Source organism: Myxine glutinosa, chromosome 10, assembly GCF_964187855.1.
Source record: "Myxine glutinosa chromosome 10, kmMyxGlut1.1, whole genome shotgun sequence".
NCBI classification, from domain to species: Eukaryota; Metazoa; Chordata; class Myxini; order Myxiniformes; family Myxinidae; genus Myxine; species Myxine glutinosa.
Window position 1 is genome coordinate 127,204,595 of NC_136270.1, and position 21,328 is coordinate 127,225,922.

Consider the following 21,328-nt stretch of genomic DNA (forward strand, 5'->3'; position numbering starts at 1 on the left):
GAAGACCCTCTGCTCATGACGCCATATCTCCACAATTTTGTCCTTTTTATTGGATTAGGATCCAATATGATGTGCCAAGAGGATGTTCCACTCCACATATGTCCAACAAAAAAGGGATTTCAAATCATTGACAAAAGGTCATTTGAACTCCACCAAACAGTTGCAGATCTTCCTGATATAGTCACATGGGGGGTCATGGTTTTAAAAAGGTGACATTCCATAACAATGTAAAAATGGGATTACAACCCACAGTGTATTGTTATAACACCGGCCGACTATGCACGTCGTCCCTCAATGCATGAACATTGACCTCTGAGGGGAAAAGAAAAGGACATCAATTATATTGATCCGAGAAGACAATCCATCAAACTGATAGAATGAGGACTTGAGTGCATTGGGAGAGGAATGAGAGAGTCAAGAATGGACAACAGACTTGTAAAATGTGAAAAGGATCTTTAAATAAGACACAATAGAGATATCCAATCGCAGATCGTGTAGTTCTGGGGGCTGGAGCAGAAGGTGTGCTCCGGTACACACCACATAGGTTGCATTGCACCTGGGCTGTGCAGTTTTTTTTTTTTTTTTTTTTTTTTTTTTTGTATACAAGATCGAGGCTCGTGAAAGAGCGAACATTAATCACACAGAAAGTCAAACAGACACATAAAACATATAACATCGGGAGCGGAAGACAAGATGGGGAGAGAGGGGGAAGGACACAAACACAACATTTGAGAGCAGGGACCGAGAGACATGGAGACATCGAGAGATCTGAGAGAGGGCGAGGGCTTTGGGGGGGGGGGGGGGCATGGGAAGGGGGCGGTGGGAGAGGTATAAAACATATGGACGCTGCCAGGACTTCCAGGAAAGAAGTTGGAATTTCAAACAAGGTGGATCTGGGGTGAATTAGCGGGGGTAGAAAAGATCAAGGTTTTGGATGGGGGAAGATAAGAGATGGTGGTGAACAGCTGTTTTAAAGACCTGGAGGGAGGAGTGGGATTGAAGGGAGTGAGGGAGTTTGTTCCAGAGGCGGGAGAAAAGAGGAATGAAAGAGTGAAGGTGAGCAGAGAGCCGAGATTTCGGCAGTTTAACCATCAGAGGGTTGCTGGCAGATCTTGTGCGACCTGTAGGAATATTTGGGGGACAGAGCACAGAGAGAGCTGGGGGAGCAAGGCCGGAGAGGAGTCGGTAGAAGACAGAAAGACCACCTACCTGCCTGCGGTGAGTGAGTGAAAGGCCCTCAGAGATAGCTTCATCGCGGGAGATTCCAATAATTCTGAAAGCTTTGGTTTCAACAGCGTAAAGCCGAGCTAGGTGTGAGGCAGGAGCACCGGCCCATAGGGGAGAACAGTATTCCATTGAGCTGCGGATGAAAGCCTTGTATGTGGTGAGGAGCTCAGGTGTGCCGAGGAAGGACTTCGCACGACGGAGGATGCCCAGTCGGCGACTGGCTTTGGAGGCCAGCTTGGAAATGTGGTTTTCCCAAGAAAGATCATGGCAAATAGTGAGACCCAAAATCTTGAGCGACAGAACTTCTTGGAGAGGATTGTTGAGAAAGTAGATGGGAGGGTTGTCCAGTCGATCTTTTCGAATAGACATAGTAAGAGTGTGAGATTTGTCAGGATTGAAAGACATGTTCCACTTGTTTGACCAGTCTGTGATTTTGTCCAGGTCTTCAGAGAGTGAGGAGGCAGCAGACTACCGATCTGAGGGAAGAGGAATGGAGCGGCAGAGAGTGGAGTCATCAGCAAAGTGATAGAGAGGATTTTCGAGAGAGTCAGAGAGATCGTTGATGAAGACCAGAAAAAGCACAGGGCCCAGAACACTGCCTTGGGGAATTCCAGCCTGAACAGGAAGAGGAGATGAGAGAAACCCATTCAGGGCCACACGTTGACGACGACTAGAGAGGAAGTCCGCCAGCCATGCGTGGAGATTTCCATGGATACCAAAGGAGGAGAGTTTGGTGAGCAGAGCGGGGTGCCAGACCGTGTCGAAGGCACGTGATATGTCGAGGGAGACAGCTCTAATTTCCTGTTTGGCATTGAGGACCTCCATCCATTGTTGAGACAGCAGAAGCAGCATGTCCAGAGTAGAGTGACCTGGTCTGAAACCAAATTGATGATCAGAGATCAAGCCATTGGAGAAGAGGAAAGATTTCATATCCGAAGCAATGATGGATTCCATGACTTTGCTGATAATTGGGAGAAGGCTGATTGGTCTGTAGTTGCTAGGATCTGTTTTTGCACCTTTTTTGTGCAAAGCGGTGATGTTGGCTGATTTCCAAGCAGATGGCAGTTGACCTTGAGCAAAAGAGAGGGTGAAGAGAACAGAGAGAGGGTGAGATAGAGCAGCAGAGCAGGATTTTAGGACCCGTGGGCTGATGCCGTCGGGTCCAGTTGCAGAATCAGAGTCGAGGGTTGACAGAAACTTTTCCACCTTGTCAGGAGGAAAGGACACGGAGTCCAGGAGCAGCAGGGTACGACTGGGTATGGTGGGTACAGAGAGGGATGGGTTTGGGACACAAGATTTAGAGGCAAACACAGAGTTGAGGCATTCAGCTTTTTCACGTGCGGAGTCAGCTGTGTAGCCGTTTGAGGTAATGGAGGGGATGGACGGGGAACAAACACCAGAAACGGATTTGACCAGACGCCACCAGGATTTGGAAGAGGGAGACAGATAAGAGAGTTCGGTCTTGAGAACGGAGAGATATTGTTTCCTGGCTCTCCTGAGGGTGGACACACACTTGTTTCGGGCTTTGTGAAAGGAAATGAGATTTCCTTCCGTTGGATTTGCTTTCCAGGAGACGAAGGCAAGTTGTTTCTGGGCAACAGCCTCACCACAAGATTCCGTGTACCATGGACGGGAGGAAGGGTATGACAACTGAAGACGAGATGGGATAAATCTGTGCATGAGAGAGAGCAATTTACTTTGGAAGAATTCCCAGGATGAGTTGATGTCAGAGGTGGTAGAGATGGGAGACCAGTCCAGATGATTGATGGCTGCTTGAAGACCGTGCCAGTTGGCCTGAGTGAAATGCCAGACTCGTCGACGCTGAGCAGGCTCCCTGAGGATGGTCAGAGAGATGTCCACTTTAACAAGGACATGATCAGATGATCCGATCGGAGCAGAAGAAGAGCAGCAGACATTTTCAGGGAAGTTAGTCATAACCAAGTCCAGAAGAGAAGATGTTCCGTTGACTGAGATCCGGGTCGGGAAATTGACAGATTGTGTCAGTCCCAGTGAGTCGCAGAAGTCCTTTGCTGAGGAGCCATGGCTGGTGAGAGAGGTACCCACACCCAGCCAACTGGCATGATGACAGTTGAAATCACCACATATGAGGAAGAGAGAGTTGGGATGAGTAGATAGAAGTTGGTCCATATCATCAGACAGCGAGATGTAGATGGAGTCATCACTGTTTGGTGGACGGTACAACACACATATGAACAAGAGGTGGGAGCGAAGGGGAAGCCGTAGCCAGAGGTATTCCTGGGGGTGAGGTGGAGAGAGTGCAGTGCAGGGCGAGTGAGGAAGAGAGTTTTTGATAAAGATAGCAACCCCGCCTCCAGGACGAGGCTCAGGTCTATCATACCGGAGGAGGGAGTAGCCCGGGAGAGATACTATGGAATCAGAGACATCATAAAGGAGGAAAGTTTCTGTTAAGCAGATCACGTCTGGTTTGACAGAAGCAACCTGTATGGAGAGATCAGTTAAGTTTGAACGAAGGCCCCGGATGTTTGAGGTCCATACCGTTAATGAAGAGGAAGGGGGAGCATCAGATACAGAACAGGGGGGAGGAGGGGTAGGGTAAGATGTGGAAGAGGTGGAAGAGGTAGGGAGAGCTGTTGAAGGTGTGTCAGAGATTTCAGAATAGCTCGGAGAAAGGGAAGGATGGGGCGGACAAAAGGTTTGATGGTGATTGGGTGAGCCACAATGAGGTGTTATTTGAGGAGGGGAAGAGCGAGGCAGAAGGTTGGGGGAGATGGAGGTGAGAGTTTGAAGGGGGAAGAAGCGGGGAGGACGCTTTGAGGAGGGGGAGTGAGAGGGGGGAAATTGAGAAGCAATGAGGGTGGGGAGATTTGAAGGGGAGGGGTGAGGGGGGAGTTTGGGAGGGAAGGGACAAGGGGAGGGATTTGAAAGGGATGGGATATGGGGGAGATTTGGAGGGGAGGGGTGAGGCAGGAGTCTAGGAGGGGAGGGGCGAGGGGGCGTCTTGGCGGGGAGGGGTGAGGGGGTAGTTTAGGAGGGAGGGGGCAAGGGGGGAGATTTGAAAGGGATGGGTGATGGGGAAGATTTGGAGGGGAGGGGTGATGGGGAAGATTTGGAGGGGAGGGGTTATGGGGAAGATTTGGAGGGGAGGGGTGAGATTGGATTTTTGAAAGTGTACGATTTATGGGAAACGAACATTTATTGCAAAATGAGTTTCTTGTGACCTTCGAGTTAAAAATACGTTTAAGGACGTTGGATGGAGGATGGAGTGCAGGAGAGTTTAGGGAATGTAGAAAAAAGGCACTATAGGAGATGGATATTTTTTTTGGGATGAATTGATTTGGTGAGCAAGTCGAAAGCAGGCTTTTAAAGAAGAAGAAGAAAAAGGTGTTATAAAATATGACGGAATACATAACTTGAGGGGAAAGTGTAAACATTGAAGGTTAATGAGTGAAAACTATCTGGGGAAATGGGGGAGAAACACGTGGTCGAAGAACGAACAAACGAATAAGAATGAATAAACGAATGAGAACAGAGAAGGAAATGTTTTTTTTTTTTTTTTTTTTTTTTTTTTTTTTTTTGAGTTGAGATTTACACAAGGAAGTAGGCTATGGGTGAAAAGACTGGGAATACAGAGAACGAAAGTTATTGGATCACAAACGACGGACCGCTGAGAGAAAAACAAAGCCTCAAGGTTGTACAGTGCACACTGTACAAGGCCTCAAGACACGACACGGCAAACAGACGATCAATTTATGAAAGATAAACACCGAGAAACAACCAAAGTTGCACACAATAACTTCACACACCGAAAGATAAATACAGTTTCGACAAAATACAATTGTGAACAGACTTAACTTCGAAAAACGTGGAGACCAGCTGAGTTCTCCCTCAAATGTCTCAATGGAAGGCAAAACTCTGAAGGCAAAACTGTTCTTTGTACCCAGACACAAGGTGCCCTGGTTGACCACACCAGCGGCATATTTTAGGCTGACCAATGTAAAACACCTGTCCACTGTCTATCCCAATAAAGATACCATTATGGGTGTGGATGACAGTGCCATCCTTCTTGACCCGGAACTTGACGCGATACTGCCGAGCCCCAGCCCATATACCTAAACCATTTCGGATAAACCGTGGTGGGGTTTCAACATCAACATATGAAGACGACCAATATTTCACGTCAAAATCTGACAGTCGTTGTAGAGGCGGACCTTCATGACCCTCTCATGGTCAGAGAGGGCCTTCACCACCCAATCACCCAGAGACCCAGAGACATGGGCCACAACAGCTGACTGAGTGCCAGTCCACCGCACCCAGACTCCATGACTCCCTCATGGTCAAAGAGGGCCTTGACTGCCCAATCACCCAGAGACCCAGAGACATGGGCCACAACAGCTGACTGAGTGCCAGTCCACCGCACCCAGACTTCATGACCCTCTCATGGTCAGAGAGGGCCTTGACCACCCAATCACCCAGAGACCCAGCTGACTGAGTGCCAGTCCACCGCACCCAGACTCCATGACTCCCTCATGGTCAGAGAGGGCCTTGACCGCCCAATCACCCAGAGACATGGGCCACACCAGCTGACTGAGCACCAGTCCACCGCACACAGACTTCATGACCCTCTCATGGTTAGAGAGGGCCTTGACTGCCCAATCACCCAGAGACCCAGCTGACTGAGTGCCAGTCCACCACACCCAGACTCCATGACTCCCTCATGGTCAGAGAGGGCCTTGACTGCCTAATTACCCAGAGACCCAGAGACATGAGCCACACCAGCTGACTGAGTGCCAGTCCACCGCACCCAGACTCCATGACTCCCTCATGGTCAAAGAGGGCCTTGACTGCCCAATCACCCAGAGACCCAGAGACATGGGCCACACCAGCTGACTGAGCACCAGTCCACCGCACACAGACTTCATGACCCTCTCATGGTTAGAGAGGGCCTTGACTGCCCAATCACCCAGAGACCCAGCTGACTGAGTGCCAGTCCACCGCATCCAGACTCCATGACTCCCTCATGGTCAGAGAGGGCCTTGACCACCCAATCACCCAGAGACATGGGCCACACCAGCTGACTGAGCACCAGTCCACCGCACACAGACTTCATGACCCTCTCATGGTTAGAGAGGGCCTTGACCGCCCAATCACCCAGAGACCCAGAAACATGGGCCACACCAGCTGACTGAGTGCCAGTCCACCACACCCAGACTTCATGACCCTCATGGTTAGAGAGGGCCTTGACTGCCCAATCACCCAGAGACCCAGCGCTAACACCTAGGACGATGCAAGCCTTCCAGAGGATGGGAAGGACACATCAAACCCGCGGGCCAAGAAGATTAGACAGGAAAAAAATCTTCAGCCCCAAAGCTTAGCACATCCAACAATACCATCCGACCAATACCACACTTGTCGGGAGGACTGCATCCTTCAAAAACAACAAGCAGTCGCAGTTATGGGACCTGCTTGCCGTACCAGGGTACTGGGGAGGATGGGGACAACAAAAGGAATGAGAGGGAGGGGTGGACGTAGGTGATAGTGAAGGGAAGCGTGAGGCGCTCTTCCTGCTTGGTGGACGAGGCCCATCAGACAGGAGAAAGGCCAAGAAGAAGCAGTAAGAGAAAGACGAATGAAAACGTAGGAGTAACAGGACAAAAAGTACAAGATAAACAAATAGACAAGATGGAGAAATAAGAAACGTGCAGACCGCAAACAACAAGGCTCTAGCTACTTGAGACATAAAACCATGGTCAGCGATTTCTTCTTCTTCTTCTTTTGGGTTTTATGGTGTTTTCAGAGCCGTGAGGCTCCATACACGCCACGCGCCTGAACATCACTGTATTGCAAAAAAAATAAAAAAATAATAATAATAAAAATAATAATAATAATAATAATAATAATAATAATAAATAAATAAAAAATATTGAAAAGGAGGCCTATGAGACATCCATAGAACTATATAGTCCCAGACAAGCACCCAGACTCCTATTTATGTATATATCCCACACGCTTTCAAAATGTTTCGGACCGCCTTGCACAAACGAGGATGCTTCTGGTTTAAATGTCCAAAAATGACGGGCAGGTCAGACCTGTAGTAAGTTCAGGAATCTCCTTCAATCAAGTGGTTTATTAAAGACAATACCAAGCTCTCACAGAGCACACGGCCATCATGACGAGCCGCCATCAACCACCGAAGCCACACCCCTAGACGTCACTACGCAGTACCTAGTACTAATCACAACATCTCCCTTTCATTGAAATTATTATGTTTGTATGCAACAAAACACAACTAAACTAAATCAAAATAATAAACACAATCAGACACAACTTGAACCACACATACAGTCACGTGAAAAAGTAAGTACACCCCATGTAAAGTTTTGAGTTTTTCAGCATATTTCAACATACAGCTATTTGATCTTCATTTCAACAATATTGATAGATAAAGGTGATATAATATAACAAATATCATGAAACATTTACATTTTGTAGTCCATTGTATAATTTAAATAAACATAAATGCAAATTTCGCATGTGGAAAAAGTAAGTACACCCTTAGCTCTAATAGGTGGTATTACCCCCTTTGGCAGAAACAACCTCAAGTAGGCGTTTCTTATAACTGTCTACCAGGCTCTGACATTGACTGGGAGAAATTTTTGCCCACTCCTCCATGCAGAATTCTTTCAGCTGTGCGATGTTCGAGGGGTTTCTTGCATGCACAGCTCGTTTCAAATCCACCCACAACATCTCGATGGGATTTAGATCGTGGCTTTGACTTGGCCATTCCAGAACCCTCCATTTCTTTCTTTTAAGCCATTCCTTGGTGGATTTACTGGTATGTTTAGGGTCATTGTCATGTTGCAATGTCCACCTTCGGTTGAGCTTCAACTTTCTGACAGATGGCCTCACATTATCCTCAAGCACACTCTGGTAAAATGAAGAATTCGTAGTGGATTCTATGATGGTGAGCTGTCCAGGCCCTGATGCAGCAAAGCTGCCCCAAACCATAATATTTCCACCACCATGCTTTACAGTTGGTATCAGGTTCTTGTGGTCAAATGCTGTCTTTGGTTTTCGCCAAACATGTCTTCTGGTACTGTGGCCAAATAGCTCTACCTTTGACTCATCTGTCCAGAGCACATTGTTCCAGAAGTGCTGGTCTTTGCCGAGGTGTTCATTGGCAAACTTTAGTCCTGCCCTGATGTTCTTTCTGGACAGCAAAGGTTTCCTCCTGGCACACCTCCCATGTAGATCAAATTTGTGCAGCGTCTTTCTAATGGTAGACTCGTGCACTTTGACATGAACAGTGGCAAGAGCTACCTGTAGGTCCCGTGATGACATTCTGGGGTTCTTAGAGACTTCTTTCATCATCTTGCGGTCTGCTCTCGGGCTGCACTTGCTGGAGCGGCCTGGTCTGAACAAGTTGGCAGTTGTTTGGAATCTGCTCCACTTGTAGATGATCTTCCGGACAGTCGAAAGATTGATTTCAAATTGTTTGGAGATCTTTTTAAATTCCTTCCCAGACTCGTAGGCATCTATAACCTTCTTTCTAAGGCATCAGAGAGCTCTTTTGATCTAGGCATTGTGACGCTGCACATTTCAACAACAAAGAGCAAACCAAACGAAATGTCTGAGGTTTAAATAAGACAGGTTCCTCCAAGATCCTCTCTGACGATGTTCTAATCATTTACACCTGAGCTGGTGCACCTGATTCTAATTTTAGGTATTTGAAGTAGTGATAAATGTTGGGGTGTGCTTACTTTTTCCACATGCGAAATTTGCATTTATGTTTATTTAAATTATGCAATGGACTACAAAATGTAAATGTTTTATGATATTTGTTATATTATATCACCTTCATCTATCAATATTGTTGAAATGAAGATCAAATAGCTGTATGTTAAAATATGTTGAAACAGTCAAAACTTTACATGGGGTGTACTTACTTTTTCACGTGACTGTAGATGGGATCTGGGGTTACTGTTATAACTCTTAACCAAAATGTAATTACTGCTCAGTATGATTAGCTAAAACAGAGAAAACACAGAATCATTACAATCAACGGATCGTCTCTGCACCAACATTACAAGGGCTGATTTCTGATGGTCGTTATTCACTATCACAATATCTCAATAATAATAATAATAATAATAATTCATTTATTTTGTATAGCGCTTTTCAAGAAGCCCAAAGGTGCTTTGACAGAGTGGAAAACATAATGCATAACAATACATGAAAACAACAATTGCAAAAAGACAAGAATCAATAGGGAAATATTTAAAGCAAAAGGCGGGAGAAGAGATAGTCAGGGGTTAAATGCTGTGGGTTGAATGTTGAATGCAGTGTTGAACAGGTGGGTCTTTAGTGATGTTTTGAATGTGGTGAGTGAGGAGGAGTCTCTGATGGTGTGAGGTAGTGAGTTCCAGAGGGTGGGAGCAGCGATGGAGAAGGCCCTGTCCCCCCAGGATCTGAATTTGGTCCGGATGGAGGGGGTCAGGAGGTTGGTAACAGCAGAGCAGAGGTTGCGGGTGGGAGTGTGTCTGGAGAGGAGGTCAGCCAGGTAGGATGGGGCCAGGTTATGGAGGGCTTTGTATGTCAAGAGGAGGATTTTGTACTGGATTCTCTGGGGGATGGGGAGCCAGTGAAGCTTGCAAAGGACGGGGGTGATGTGGTCACGGGTCCGGGAATGGGTGAGTAGACGGGCAGCGGAGTTCTGAATGTATTGGAGTTTATTGGTGATTTTTGAGGGTGAACCATAGAGGAGGCTATTGCAGTAGTCCAGACGGGAGGTGATGAAGGCGTGGATGAGGGTTTCTGCAGCCGTGGAGGAGAGGGATGAGCGGAGACGGGCAATTTTTTCAGGTGAAAGAAGGCTGACTTTGTGATCTGTTTAGTGTATTTGTCGAAGGAGAGGGTTTGGTCAAAGATGACGCCAAGATTCCGGATGTGAGGAGAGGTGGATACTGGGATACCGTCGATGTTGAGGGCAAAGTTATGGGTGGATTTTGTGAGCGTTTTTGGGCCAATGATGATTATTTCAGATTTATCACAGTTAAGCTTGAGGAAGTTGATTTGAAGCCAGGATTTTATTTCAGTGATGCAGTTTGTCAGGATAGAGTGGGTGTCGGTGGAGACGGACTTGGTGGAGATGAAAAGCTGGATGTCATCGGCGAAGCAGTGGAATTGGAGACCATGACGGCGGATTAAGTGACCGAGGGGGGACAGGTAAAGGATGAAGAGGAGGGGGCCAAGAACTGAACCTTGGGGGACACCTTGGGGGAGGGGAGCAGTGGGGGATTTGCAGTTATTGATGGAGATGAACTGGCGTCTGTCAGAGAGGTATGATTTAATCCAAGAGAGGGCAGTGCCGGTAACGTTAAAGGTGGATTCAAGTCGGGTGAGGAGGATGGTGTGATCGATGGTGTCAAAGGCAGCGCTGAGGTCGAGGAGGATGAGAATGTTGAGGTTGCCAGCGTCAGAGGAGAGGAGAAGGTCGTTGGTGATTTTGAGGAGAGCAGTTTCAGTACTGTGGTTGGAGCGGAATCCGGATTGGAATGTTTCATACAGGTTATTCGCAGAGAGGTGATGTTTGAGTTGAGCGGCTACAGCACGTTCCAAAACTTTTGACAGAAAGGGTAGGTTGGAGATGGGTCTGAAGTTGTTTAGGGTGTCAGGGATTAGACCAGGTTTTTTTAGAATGGGGGTAACAGCAGCAATTTTGAGGGAAGGTGGGATGATGCCTGTAGACAGGGAGGAGTTTATTGTTGCAATGATAAGTGGAGAGAGAGCAGGGAGGGAGGCCTTGACAAAGCTGGAGGGGATGGGGTCAAGAGTGCAGGTGGCAGTTTTCATTCCTATGAGGAGTTCAGAGAGGTCAGTAGGGGAGATTGGGGAGAACCGAGACAGGGGATGGCAGGACAAGGGGGGGGCAGGTGGTTTGAGGGGGAGCGGGTGCGGCGGTGGTCAAGCTGTTGTAGATGTTGTCAATTTTGCGTTGGAAGAAAGAGAGGAAGGAGATGCAGTTGTCTACTGTGAATGACTGGGTGGTGGTGTTCAGGGGGCGGAGGAGTTTGTTTATCGTCGAGAAGAGTGCTTTTGGGTTTCCGGAGTCAGAGTGGATAACTTGAGAGTAGTAGGCGGAGCGGGCGCGGGAGAGGGCATCTTTGTAGTGTTGTAGGTGGTCCTTGTAGGCTTGGGAGTGAACTGTGAGACCTGTTTTATTGCGGAGTCTTTCAAGTTGGCGAGCACGAGTTTTCATCAGGCGGAGTTCAGGGGTAAACCAGGGAGCAGAGTGGGTGAAAGAAACTGTTTTGGTTTTTACAGGCGCAAGTTGGTCAAGGCAGGAGGAGAGAGTGTGGTTGTAGTAGTCAGTGAGGTCGGAAGGGGTGTGGAGGTCAACGAAGGGAGAAGTGGACATTTTTTCAGAGAGAGTGGATGAGAATGAGGTAGGTGAAAGAGCGTTTAGCTTACGGAAGTTGATAGTGCGATAATGTCTTGGTGTTGGGGTGGGGATGTTGATGGTGGATGGTTTTCGATGGCGATAATGTCAATGGTTTTCGAATCACACGGCCAGATCTGGTCGAGTACGGGGAGTTGTCCGGCCGTGTTATCTCAGCACTCTCGTCATCCTTGGAGCTGGAGCAGCCGCTAGTTTCCATTGCTGAAGCGTCGTTGTTGAAATGTACGTGTCGAGCAGTTGGTAGACTTTGATGTGTTGGTTGGGTCGGTTCGTCCTTCCACTTGGCGCCACAATCGGGTGGATGAAGTTCCCGCAAGTGTGCCCTGGTTCTTCGAAGACGCGTCCCGTTAGGTGTCTGTGTTGGAACCCATCTGTGGATCGGTCCCATCGGCCGATGGGTCTGACCCGTTTGCGGATCCGCAGATGGGCGACCCATCTGTGGATGCACGAGAAATGACAATGCAGACCCATCGGCCGATGGGTCCGATCCTGGTGGCACTGGATCTGTGGCGACCCATCTGTGGATGCACAAATGACAATGCAGACGCTGGTCTACTTCGCTGGTGGCACTGGCAGACTCAGCTCTCCATTGTTTATGTAGCAATTCCTGGCATGCCTTAATCACCCCAAAGCTAAATATGAAAGTGTGGCTTCGTAATCGGGGCATTGTCAATTATATAAACACAATAACGCATTATGTGATTCTATGAGGCCCTCAGTGTGATTCTATGAGGCCCTATGTGATTCTATGAGGCCCTCAGCGATGGGTCTGACCCGTTTGCGGATCCACAGATGGGTCGCCCATCTGCGGATCCGCAAACGGGTCAGACCCATCGGCCGATGGGACCGATCCACAGATGGGTTCCAACATCTGTACTATATACGAGCGGGGTTCATTACAGCGAGCTACAACTTTCCCGGGGTACCATTGGTGCGTGTCCTTGATCAGAATCCGAACCCGATGTCCAATAGCCAATTCAGGTAATTGCGGCCCAACCGTTCTGTTGTATTGCTTCGCCATCCGGTCTCCACGTTCCTTCAATTGTTCCTGAATTTCCTGATGCCTTTGTTGTGCAGGAACCAACAGACGACTTGGTAGGTTGGTGCGTATGGGCCGGTTGAACAGCATTTCGCTTGGACTTGGAATGTGGGAATCTACAGGTGTGCACCTCGGGTGTTGTAGTGCAATATCTATGTCACTCCCTGATCTAATACACTTTTTGATCATGTTCTTCACTGTTTGAACTTGTCTCTCAACCAATCCATTACTGCGTGGACACCTCGGCGATGTTGTCGTGTGTTTTACATTCCATTTGGTACACATATCACGGTACGGCTTACCCACATATTGAGGTCCATTGTCAGATATGACCTCCAGAGGTGGGCCGAACATACTGAAACATTCAGATGTGACCTTGGCTACTGCACTGCTCGTCGTGTATTCCATTCTCTTCACAACTGGGTACTTGGTGTAATAATCCGTCACCAAGAGGTAGGTCTGCCCGTGTAGCTCACACATATCACTGGCTACCTTTGTTCATGGTACCGCTGGTATCTCATGAGCTATCATAGCCTCACGCCTTTGTTCTGGTTGGTTCTCTTGACATGCCTTACATGTTCTGACAACTCTCTCAATGTCCAGATATATACTTGGCCAGTAAACACATTCGCATGCTAGACGTTTTGTCTTTTCGATCCCCATGTGCGCTTCATGGAGCTGGTCGAGGATATCCTTACGTAACTGCTCTGGAATTAGTACCTGTCGACCTTTGAAGAGAGCACCGTCACAAATACCAATTTCATCACGGTATGGCCAGTACGGACGTAGGTCCACAGGCAGCTCTGTAATCCTAGCAGGCCACCCTCGACGAACAACCTGCTGCAACGCTCGAAAGGTTCTATCAGCCTTTCCACACTCTCTGAGTTGGTCCTGTTTCCTTGAGCTGAAATCAATGAGGTCAAAGCGATGATGATCATCCACATCATCAAGCTCAATACCATCTACATGTGTGTCCAACTGCAGTTCCTGATTGCTCTCTGAGTTCGGTAGCCCCGACAGCGTGTCTGATAGCATCATCTCACGGTCGGCCTTATACTCCAGATCAAAATCGTAGCCTTGGATTTTCACAAGAAGGCGCTGAAGCCGTGGAGGGGCGCTTGTAAGCTGTTTGTTGATGATCATGACCAATGGTTTGCGGTCTGTGTATACCTTGAAGCATTTCCCAAACACGTAAGTATGGAACTTCTGTATGCCAGCAACCAGGGCCAGGGTTTCTCGTTCAATGTTTGAATATGCAGACTGAGTGGGTGTCAGAGTTCGTGACGCAAAAGCAACAGGCTTGTCATCCTGCAAAAGGCATGCACTCAGTCCCTTCTATGACGCATCTACTTCCAAAACTGTCTCCTTGTCATGATGATAGTATGTTAGACAGGCATCTGCATCAACACTCTGTTTCAGTTGCTCAAATGCAAACTGATGGTCTTCCTGCCACATGAATGGCACTCCATTCTTCAGTAAATCGCGGAGGGGTGCCACTTTATCCGCAAAGTGGGGAATATGTGGTGACAGATAGTTCATCAGTCCAATGAATCGGCTCAAGTCTTCTTTATCCTGTGGTGACGGCATCTTCCGGATGTCGCAGATCTTCCCAGGATCAGGTGAGATTCCTTGTTTGCTGTAGATCGAGCCGAAGAAGTTGATACGGTCGGTCTTGATGATACATTTCAAAGAATTGAAAACCAGACCCTCTCTTCGTGCTACTTTCATCAGGTTCAGAAGATTACGATCATGCTCCTCTTCAGATCGTCCTGATACTGCCACATCATCGGAGATACCAATACAGCCTGGTGCTTGCTCGAGTATGCGGTCCATGGCTTGCTGGAACAGATCCTGGCTGACACATAACCCAAAAGGCAATCTCTTGAAGCACCAGTGCCCAAAAGGTGTGCGGAATGTGGTCAAATCCTGGCTTTCCTCATCCAGATGCACAGCCCAATAGCCAGCCCGAGCATCTAATTTTGAGAATATCGTGGCGTCAGCAAATTCTGGGTTCAGCTCGTCTAATGTCGGTATTTTATGTGGACACCTCTTCAGCCAAGAGTTCAGGCGTTTCGGATCGATACATACTCTTAAGCTCCCATCTTTCTTTACACTATTACAGATGGAAGAGCACCAATCCGTATGATAGTCCACTTTCCTGATGATACCCTGTTTTTCCATTTTCATTAGTTCCTCCTTCAACTTCCCTTTGATGTGAACACTACACTTCCTTGGTGCGTCAATCGATGCCTTTGCATCAGGCTTTAGATGAAGCCTCACTTTTCCTTTAAAATTCCCAATGCAGTCAAACCTGTCCGGGAACAGCCTTTTCAAATCATCCACGGAATTCACCTTGTAGGCCTGTTCCTCATGGTGCATTGGTTTCGCAATCCTTGATGCTGGAGGTGCAGCTTTCAGCAATGTCCTCCGTTGCCCAGCAATGCTGTTTATGGTGACGATGTTGAGCCGTTCACACGCTGGTAGTCCAAGTACTGCAGGTCCAGGTACTTCAACCACATAGAACCTGTACTTGAACCAATCTGAATCTTTATATCGACACAAGAGCTCGAGGATTCCGTGACACTTGATCTCACTGCCATTGCAAGCAGTGAGCTTGGTCCCACCAAGTGGAGTCAGTTTTGACATCCATTTGTTTCCGTACATGTCCTTCACAATACGCGTTGGCAAAGTATTCCCTGACGCACCTGTATCCACTTTCAACTGCAGTTTGTATACACCTTTCATGTCAGGGCATACAATGTTCAACAATGTGTACACTTCATCCCTCGTCTCCTTCATACACAGTGCGGATACCCTGATCACGTGAAACGGCTTGGTGTGTTCATATGCGTCAGTGTCACTTTCGTAACTGTCCTCATCGCCTTCAGTAAAATACCCCGACATTTCATTCACCGAGGTCCCATTTATTGTTACTTCCCCGAAGCATACCTCTCAACTTGCTTCTGCTAACTCGACGGCCTCTTTCACCCATTGCAGGACGGCGGCTCCACTCGTATCCATCAGCATATCTCGTGCTTCATTTGGGATTTTCACAACAATGGGCCCAGTGTCCCAGTTCACCACAATACTTACAATAATCATTGTATGCTGGGCAGTTCCGTGGTGGATGTGATAGTCCACACTTTTTGCACTTTTGTCGATGTGTCATGTCATTCACAGATGATGAAGGCCCTTCCACCTTCTGGATGGCCTGCTTTCCGATTACCATTGCTTCGTACTTGTGTCCCTCACTTAAACCAGGTCCATGTCGCACCCGACCTCCTGGTCGAGCAGATGCTTTTGAAAATCATCATGTGGGGTGCTTGCAACAATTAACTCAATAATCCATTCCGAGAGTTCTGCTTCGGAGAAATTGCACAACCTTCCCTTCCGTCGGCATCGGTTGACGAAATCATCAATGGACTCTCCTTCTTGCTGCCGGAATCTCATCATTTCCAGCCGGTGAATCCGAAAGTTTACATGAATGTCCAACTGATCCTCGAATAATTTATATAATTTATCCGGATCCTTTTTATCATCCTCATTCAGAGTCGATGCATTGATCTGCCTCAGTCCTTCGTCTCCCACAGCAATCTGAATCTTGATGGCCTGTCTTGCTTTAGTATCGATGCCCTCGTCCGACAGCACCAAGTTCATTCGTTGCTTGAATAACTTGAAGGTCTCCGCCAGCTCCGAGCTGGACCAGTCCATTGTCGGGAACTTCGCCATGTTGAAAAAACACGGAACGTGCCGCCGTGGTAATCCGCAAAGAAAAACAAGACCAAACGTCAAACTGCTTGTTGATCTTCACGATCCCACCGCTGCCACCATGTAGTAAGTTCAGGAATCTCCTTCAATCAAGTGGTTTATTAAAGACAATACCAAGCTCTCACAGAGCACACGGCCATCATGACAAGCCGCCATCAACCACCGAAGCCACACCCCTAGACGTCACTACGCAGTACCTGGTACCAATCACAACAAGACCCACCGACCCCCTCCTCTCTAACGATTTCATATAGGAGCAACCTAGGTCCGTCGTATTGGCGGCATACCATAAATAAGTGGGATAAATCTTCGGGTTCCCTCCAGGCGTCGTAAGTCCTGGAAGGGTGCCACCCCGGCTGTTGCTTGGGGTCCCTCATTTACCCAGGTATTTCCATTTTTTCGTCCACTTCCTGTACCTCAATCGATGACTTGTTGAACCCATCTCATTCATTACTGTTAGGCCTTCGTTTTACTTTCAGGAACTTGGTTTTCTTGCAGAAAATGTGATGGAAGAAAACACCTTTTAAAAAGTTGTCTTTAAATAATAAGCTGAATTTGTTTTCTGATATTTCAATCTGCATGTTTCCTCATAATGACATTTGTCAATGCTTATTTTTCTCATGGTGAAGGGTATCGTGTCAAATGTGACAATCGGTGGAGAGATCCTGACCCCGTGGCTCATAACCAGCTTGGACATGGAGGTGCCACTACCTGAGCTGCACGATACGGATCGCGATGTGGATCGTAAAGCATTTCCTCATTCTACAGGACCTGCTTTTTATATGGGCTCATTCACACTACCGAAGAGTATCTTCTTCTCACCTCGTGATACCTTCCTCAGGCTACAAGGTTGGACGAAGGTGGGAACAGCGATGTACGCGGAGCAAACCGACCTGAGAATGTCCCCATAGCATGAGTTATTTACGCATTTTACCTCCGCCACCAAAGGTGGATGGAGGTTATGTTTTCACCCATGTCTGTCTGTCTGTGAACAAAATATCTCAAAAAGTTGTGGACGGATTCGGACGAAATTTGGCAGAGATGTAGCGAATGTGACAAGGACGAAATGATTAGATTTTTGTGAAGATCCGGATTCGGATCCAGCTACTAGAATTTTTTACATGATTCTTCACCGTTGGGAGATAGGGCTAAAACTATATATAGCAGGATATCTCAAAAAGTTGTGGACGAATTTGGATGAAACTTGGTGGATTGGTTGGGTGTCTGACAAGGACGATTCGATTCGATTTTGGTGAAGATCTGAAAATGGATTCGGATACGATTTTTAAATTATTTTAAGTGATTCTTCACCATTGAGTGATCGGGCTAAAACCGACATATAACATGATATTGTCGTGTTCACCGCCAGGGATTAACACCCCTGGTGACGGATGGCCAACCGAGCTTTAACTCCGAGGCGTTCACTCAAACTATGGCGGTGTTATTTATACGCGTGAGGGTGTAGTGGAGGGCAGCGAGCTTACCTGGACGCGTGGACGCGGCACGGGGTTGTCCGATTCCCACAACAAATAAACGGACAAGACAAGGAATTGAATTGAAAATGCACAAATGATAATTTAATGGAAATAATGCGGTACAATAAAAAGAATGACACTAAATTCCTACTTGAGGTGCCCCCCTATGGACTCAACTACAGACACAGGGAGAAATAAATGAACGAAAGTAAAAATGTGAGTGTGGTGCATTTGCCTGCACTCCGCCTGGCGTCCGTGAGTGTCAAACGGTCGTCGTCAAAGATCACTCACCAAACTCACTCACTCACTCACTCACTCACTCACTCATCAAAGATCAAAGATCACTCAAAGATCGTCATCAAAGATCACTTCGGGTCGTCAAAGATCCCGCATCCCTGCGTGGGAAAACACGCATTGGCGCCAAGTTTGTTCACCGCCAGCCACCAACGTGTAGCGCTCAGGCCCTCGCCCCTTTCTCGTCCCACGCTCCACAAAGCACTGAGGTCTCTCCGGCGCACACAGCACACAGTCGTCACAAAGCCAGCACCACCGGGATCCGAGGAAAGGATGTGTCCGCCCCTCCACACAGCCAGCAACAGAGCGAGCGTGGGAATGCCACCACCAAGAGGGAGATAAACAGCGACTGCTCGCGATGCCAGCCACAAACCAAGAGCGAGCATGAACTGCGACCGCACGAGATGAATATCTGAACCAGAAGAGAGAAAATGCGACTGCTCGCTATGAATGTCCGACCCAAGAGAGAGACGTGTGACTGCACGCTATGCCTGCCACGAATAAAGAGTGAGAGAACATGGCAGGATTTTCATTTTTACTCCTCGGTCTCGAACGTTCTCTGATGATGTCCACACGCGCTCCAATCAGCGAGTGCCATCACATCGCTCAACGGCCGCGACCAATCATCAGCTCTCGGGGCAGGGCCTCACGGCTCTTGCCGGCCCTTGCAATGACTCGGCTGGTGGCGTCAGTGGTAGTTTTGAATGTCCACATCTTGTAGCTTTATTTAGTGTATTTAGTATAGGTAGAATATTTGGAAGAGGAACGACAGACACGCTTTTTATTGTAAGGCAGTTGCAGGAGAAGTACATGGAGAAGAGGAAGAAGTTGTGTCTTGTGTTTGTTGATCTGGAGAAAGCATTCGATAGGGTTCCACACAAAGTAGTGACATGGGCATTGAGGAAGTTAGGAGTGGAGGAATGGTTGATCAGAGTAGTGATGGCAATGTACGAGAGAGCGCGCACAGCTGTAAGGACGAAGGACGGGAACAGTGGTGAGTTTGAGGTGAAGGTGGGAGTGCTTCAGGGTTCGGTACTAAGTCCACTACTATTTGTAGCTGTGATGGAGGTGCTGGCTCGTAATGTAAAGGAGGGTTTACCGTGGGAGTTGTTGTATGCCAATGATCTGGTGTTGATTGCGAAAAGTATCTATGGACTGAAGGAGAGGATGAACAAGTGGAAGGAAGGTATGGAGACAAAAGGTCGGAAGGTGAATATCGGAAAAACGAAGGTGATTGCAAGTGGTAAAGCATGTGGTGAGGTGGAAAGAACTGGGAAGTGGACATGTGCTGTGTGCAGGAAGGGTGTCGGAGTGAACTCCATTCAATGTACAATGTGCGCTGAATGGGGTTCATCAAAAATGTAGTGGTCTGAGAGGGTCATTAACCAGTGTGGCAGCTACATTCAAATGTAAGGTGTGCACAGAGGGAGCTGTAGATGGAGGAAATGTTGAGTTGGATCTTGGAGACGGCGTGAAGCTGGAAGGTGTGAAAACATTTTGCTACCTCGGAGACATGCTGAATGGAGAAGGTGTATCAGACTCGGCAACGGTTGCTCGAGTGAGATGTGCATGTAAGAAGTTTCGGGAACTGAGTGGCGTGCTGATGATGAGGGGAGTATCGTTGAAGCTGAAGGGAAAGGTGTATGCTGCATGTGTGAGAAGTGTTATGGGTAATGAATGTAGAGCAGCAACTAAGGGTGGAAATGCGAATGGTTCGGTGGATGTTTGGAGTATCGTTGAGAGAGAAGAAGACAAATGATGAATTGCGAAAGATGATGGGAATAGAGCCGTGGTTCTTAACCTGGGTTCGACCGAACCCCAGGCGTTCAGTAAGCCTGTCTCAGGGGTTCGGCGGAGGTCCTCTGCAATGCATTGCAATTTGTTTTTTTTTTGTTTTTTTTTGTTTTGTATCAATTTTGAATTTATTTAGTGTGTTCAAAAAGTATCCGACCTTTGTTCATAAAAGATACTCGCATCCAGATAAAAATTTTTTTATAATAATCTCGTTCAAAGTAGTCCCCTTGGGCTGCCACACACTTCTCCCAACGGTTCTGCCACTGTCGGAAGCAGCGCTGGAACGCCTCTTTTGGGATGGCGCGCAGCTGGTCCGTCGCATTCCGCATGATGTCTTCTCTGGAGTCGAAGAAGACGGTCAGCATGACTTTGACATTGCTGCGGACCTGCATTGCTTTTTCTGGCCTCGGGGATGTTGGATGCTTCCATTGTGATGACTGCAACTTGGTTTCTGGGTCGTACCCATAAACCCAGGACTCATCGCCAGTGATCACTGTGTTGAGGAAGCTGGGATCGCTGTTCACAGTCTCCAGCATGTCCTGTGCGATCTCCAAACGGAGTTGCTTCTGCTCAATCGTTAGCAGCTTTGGTACGAACTTCGCTGAGATTCTCCTGAAGCCCAAATCCTCCTTCATAATGGAATGAACGGTGTTGAATCTTGCGGATCGTTTCCACTTGGGAATCGCCAAGCTTTACACAAAATTTGATGCAGTAGCGTTGTTCAAGTTTTTCCGTCATTTTGTCAAAAACGAAAATCCGACGGCGCTCACTTACATGTCCTCACTCATCGGCGGTCTGCCGTCGAATGTCAGCTTCCGCAGGTGGGAAAAAATTCACGCGTGCGCATTAGGATCACCTACATACGTGCACCAATCAACGCCTCCCTAGCTGCTTTTTTTTTACGCACGAAAAATAAAGGTCGGATACTTTTTGAACACAGTATGTGTAATTACACTTATTATTAATATTATTATTATTTTGCTATGTATGTTGCGAACGAATGGAAATGTTATTTGTAATTGTATTCCCATCCCATTCATGGTTTCTCTGGTCTGTGTTTAAGATAAGTTGTTTCACACTGACTGTAGTAAGTTGAATCAATGAGCAACTTGCTAATTATTCTGTTGATGGTGCTTACTTGCTTACTTACTTACTGGATTTTGGACTTTGCAGGTGTTTGGAAATTCCAGTGAATAGCCTCGATTAACTTGCCGTGTGCCGTGCGTCATTGGTCGCGCCTTACTTTGGAGTTACTGATTAATTGAAAAGTAAGTTGGAAATGTTTATGGATAT

General features: G+C 47.4%; 1 protein-coding gene across 2 annotated transcripts in view; it reads left to right on the forward strand.

Moving 5' to 3' along the window:
* LOC137433753 (beta-galactosidase) overlaps positions 1-21,328 on the forward strand; it is a 119,834-nt gene that overhangs the window by 86,116 nt on the left and 12,390 nt on the right. The window contains exon 15 of one of the 2 annotated variants that reach the window (XM_068126029.2): positions 17,102-17,332. The exons of the other annotated variant lie outside the window; for it this stretch is intronic. Coding sequence (XP_067982130.2) covers positions 17,102-17,332 — 231 coding nt within the window. The remainder of the gene's footprint in view (positions 1-17,101; positions 17,333-21,328) is intronic. 2 annotated transcript variants of the gene reach the window in all.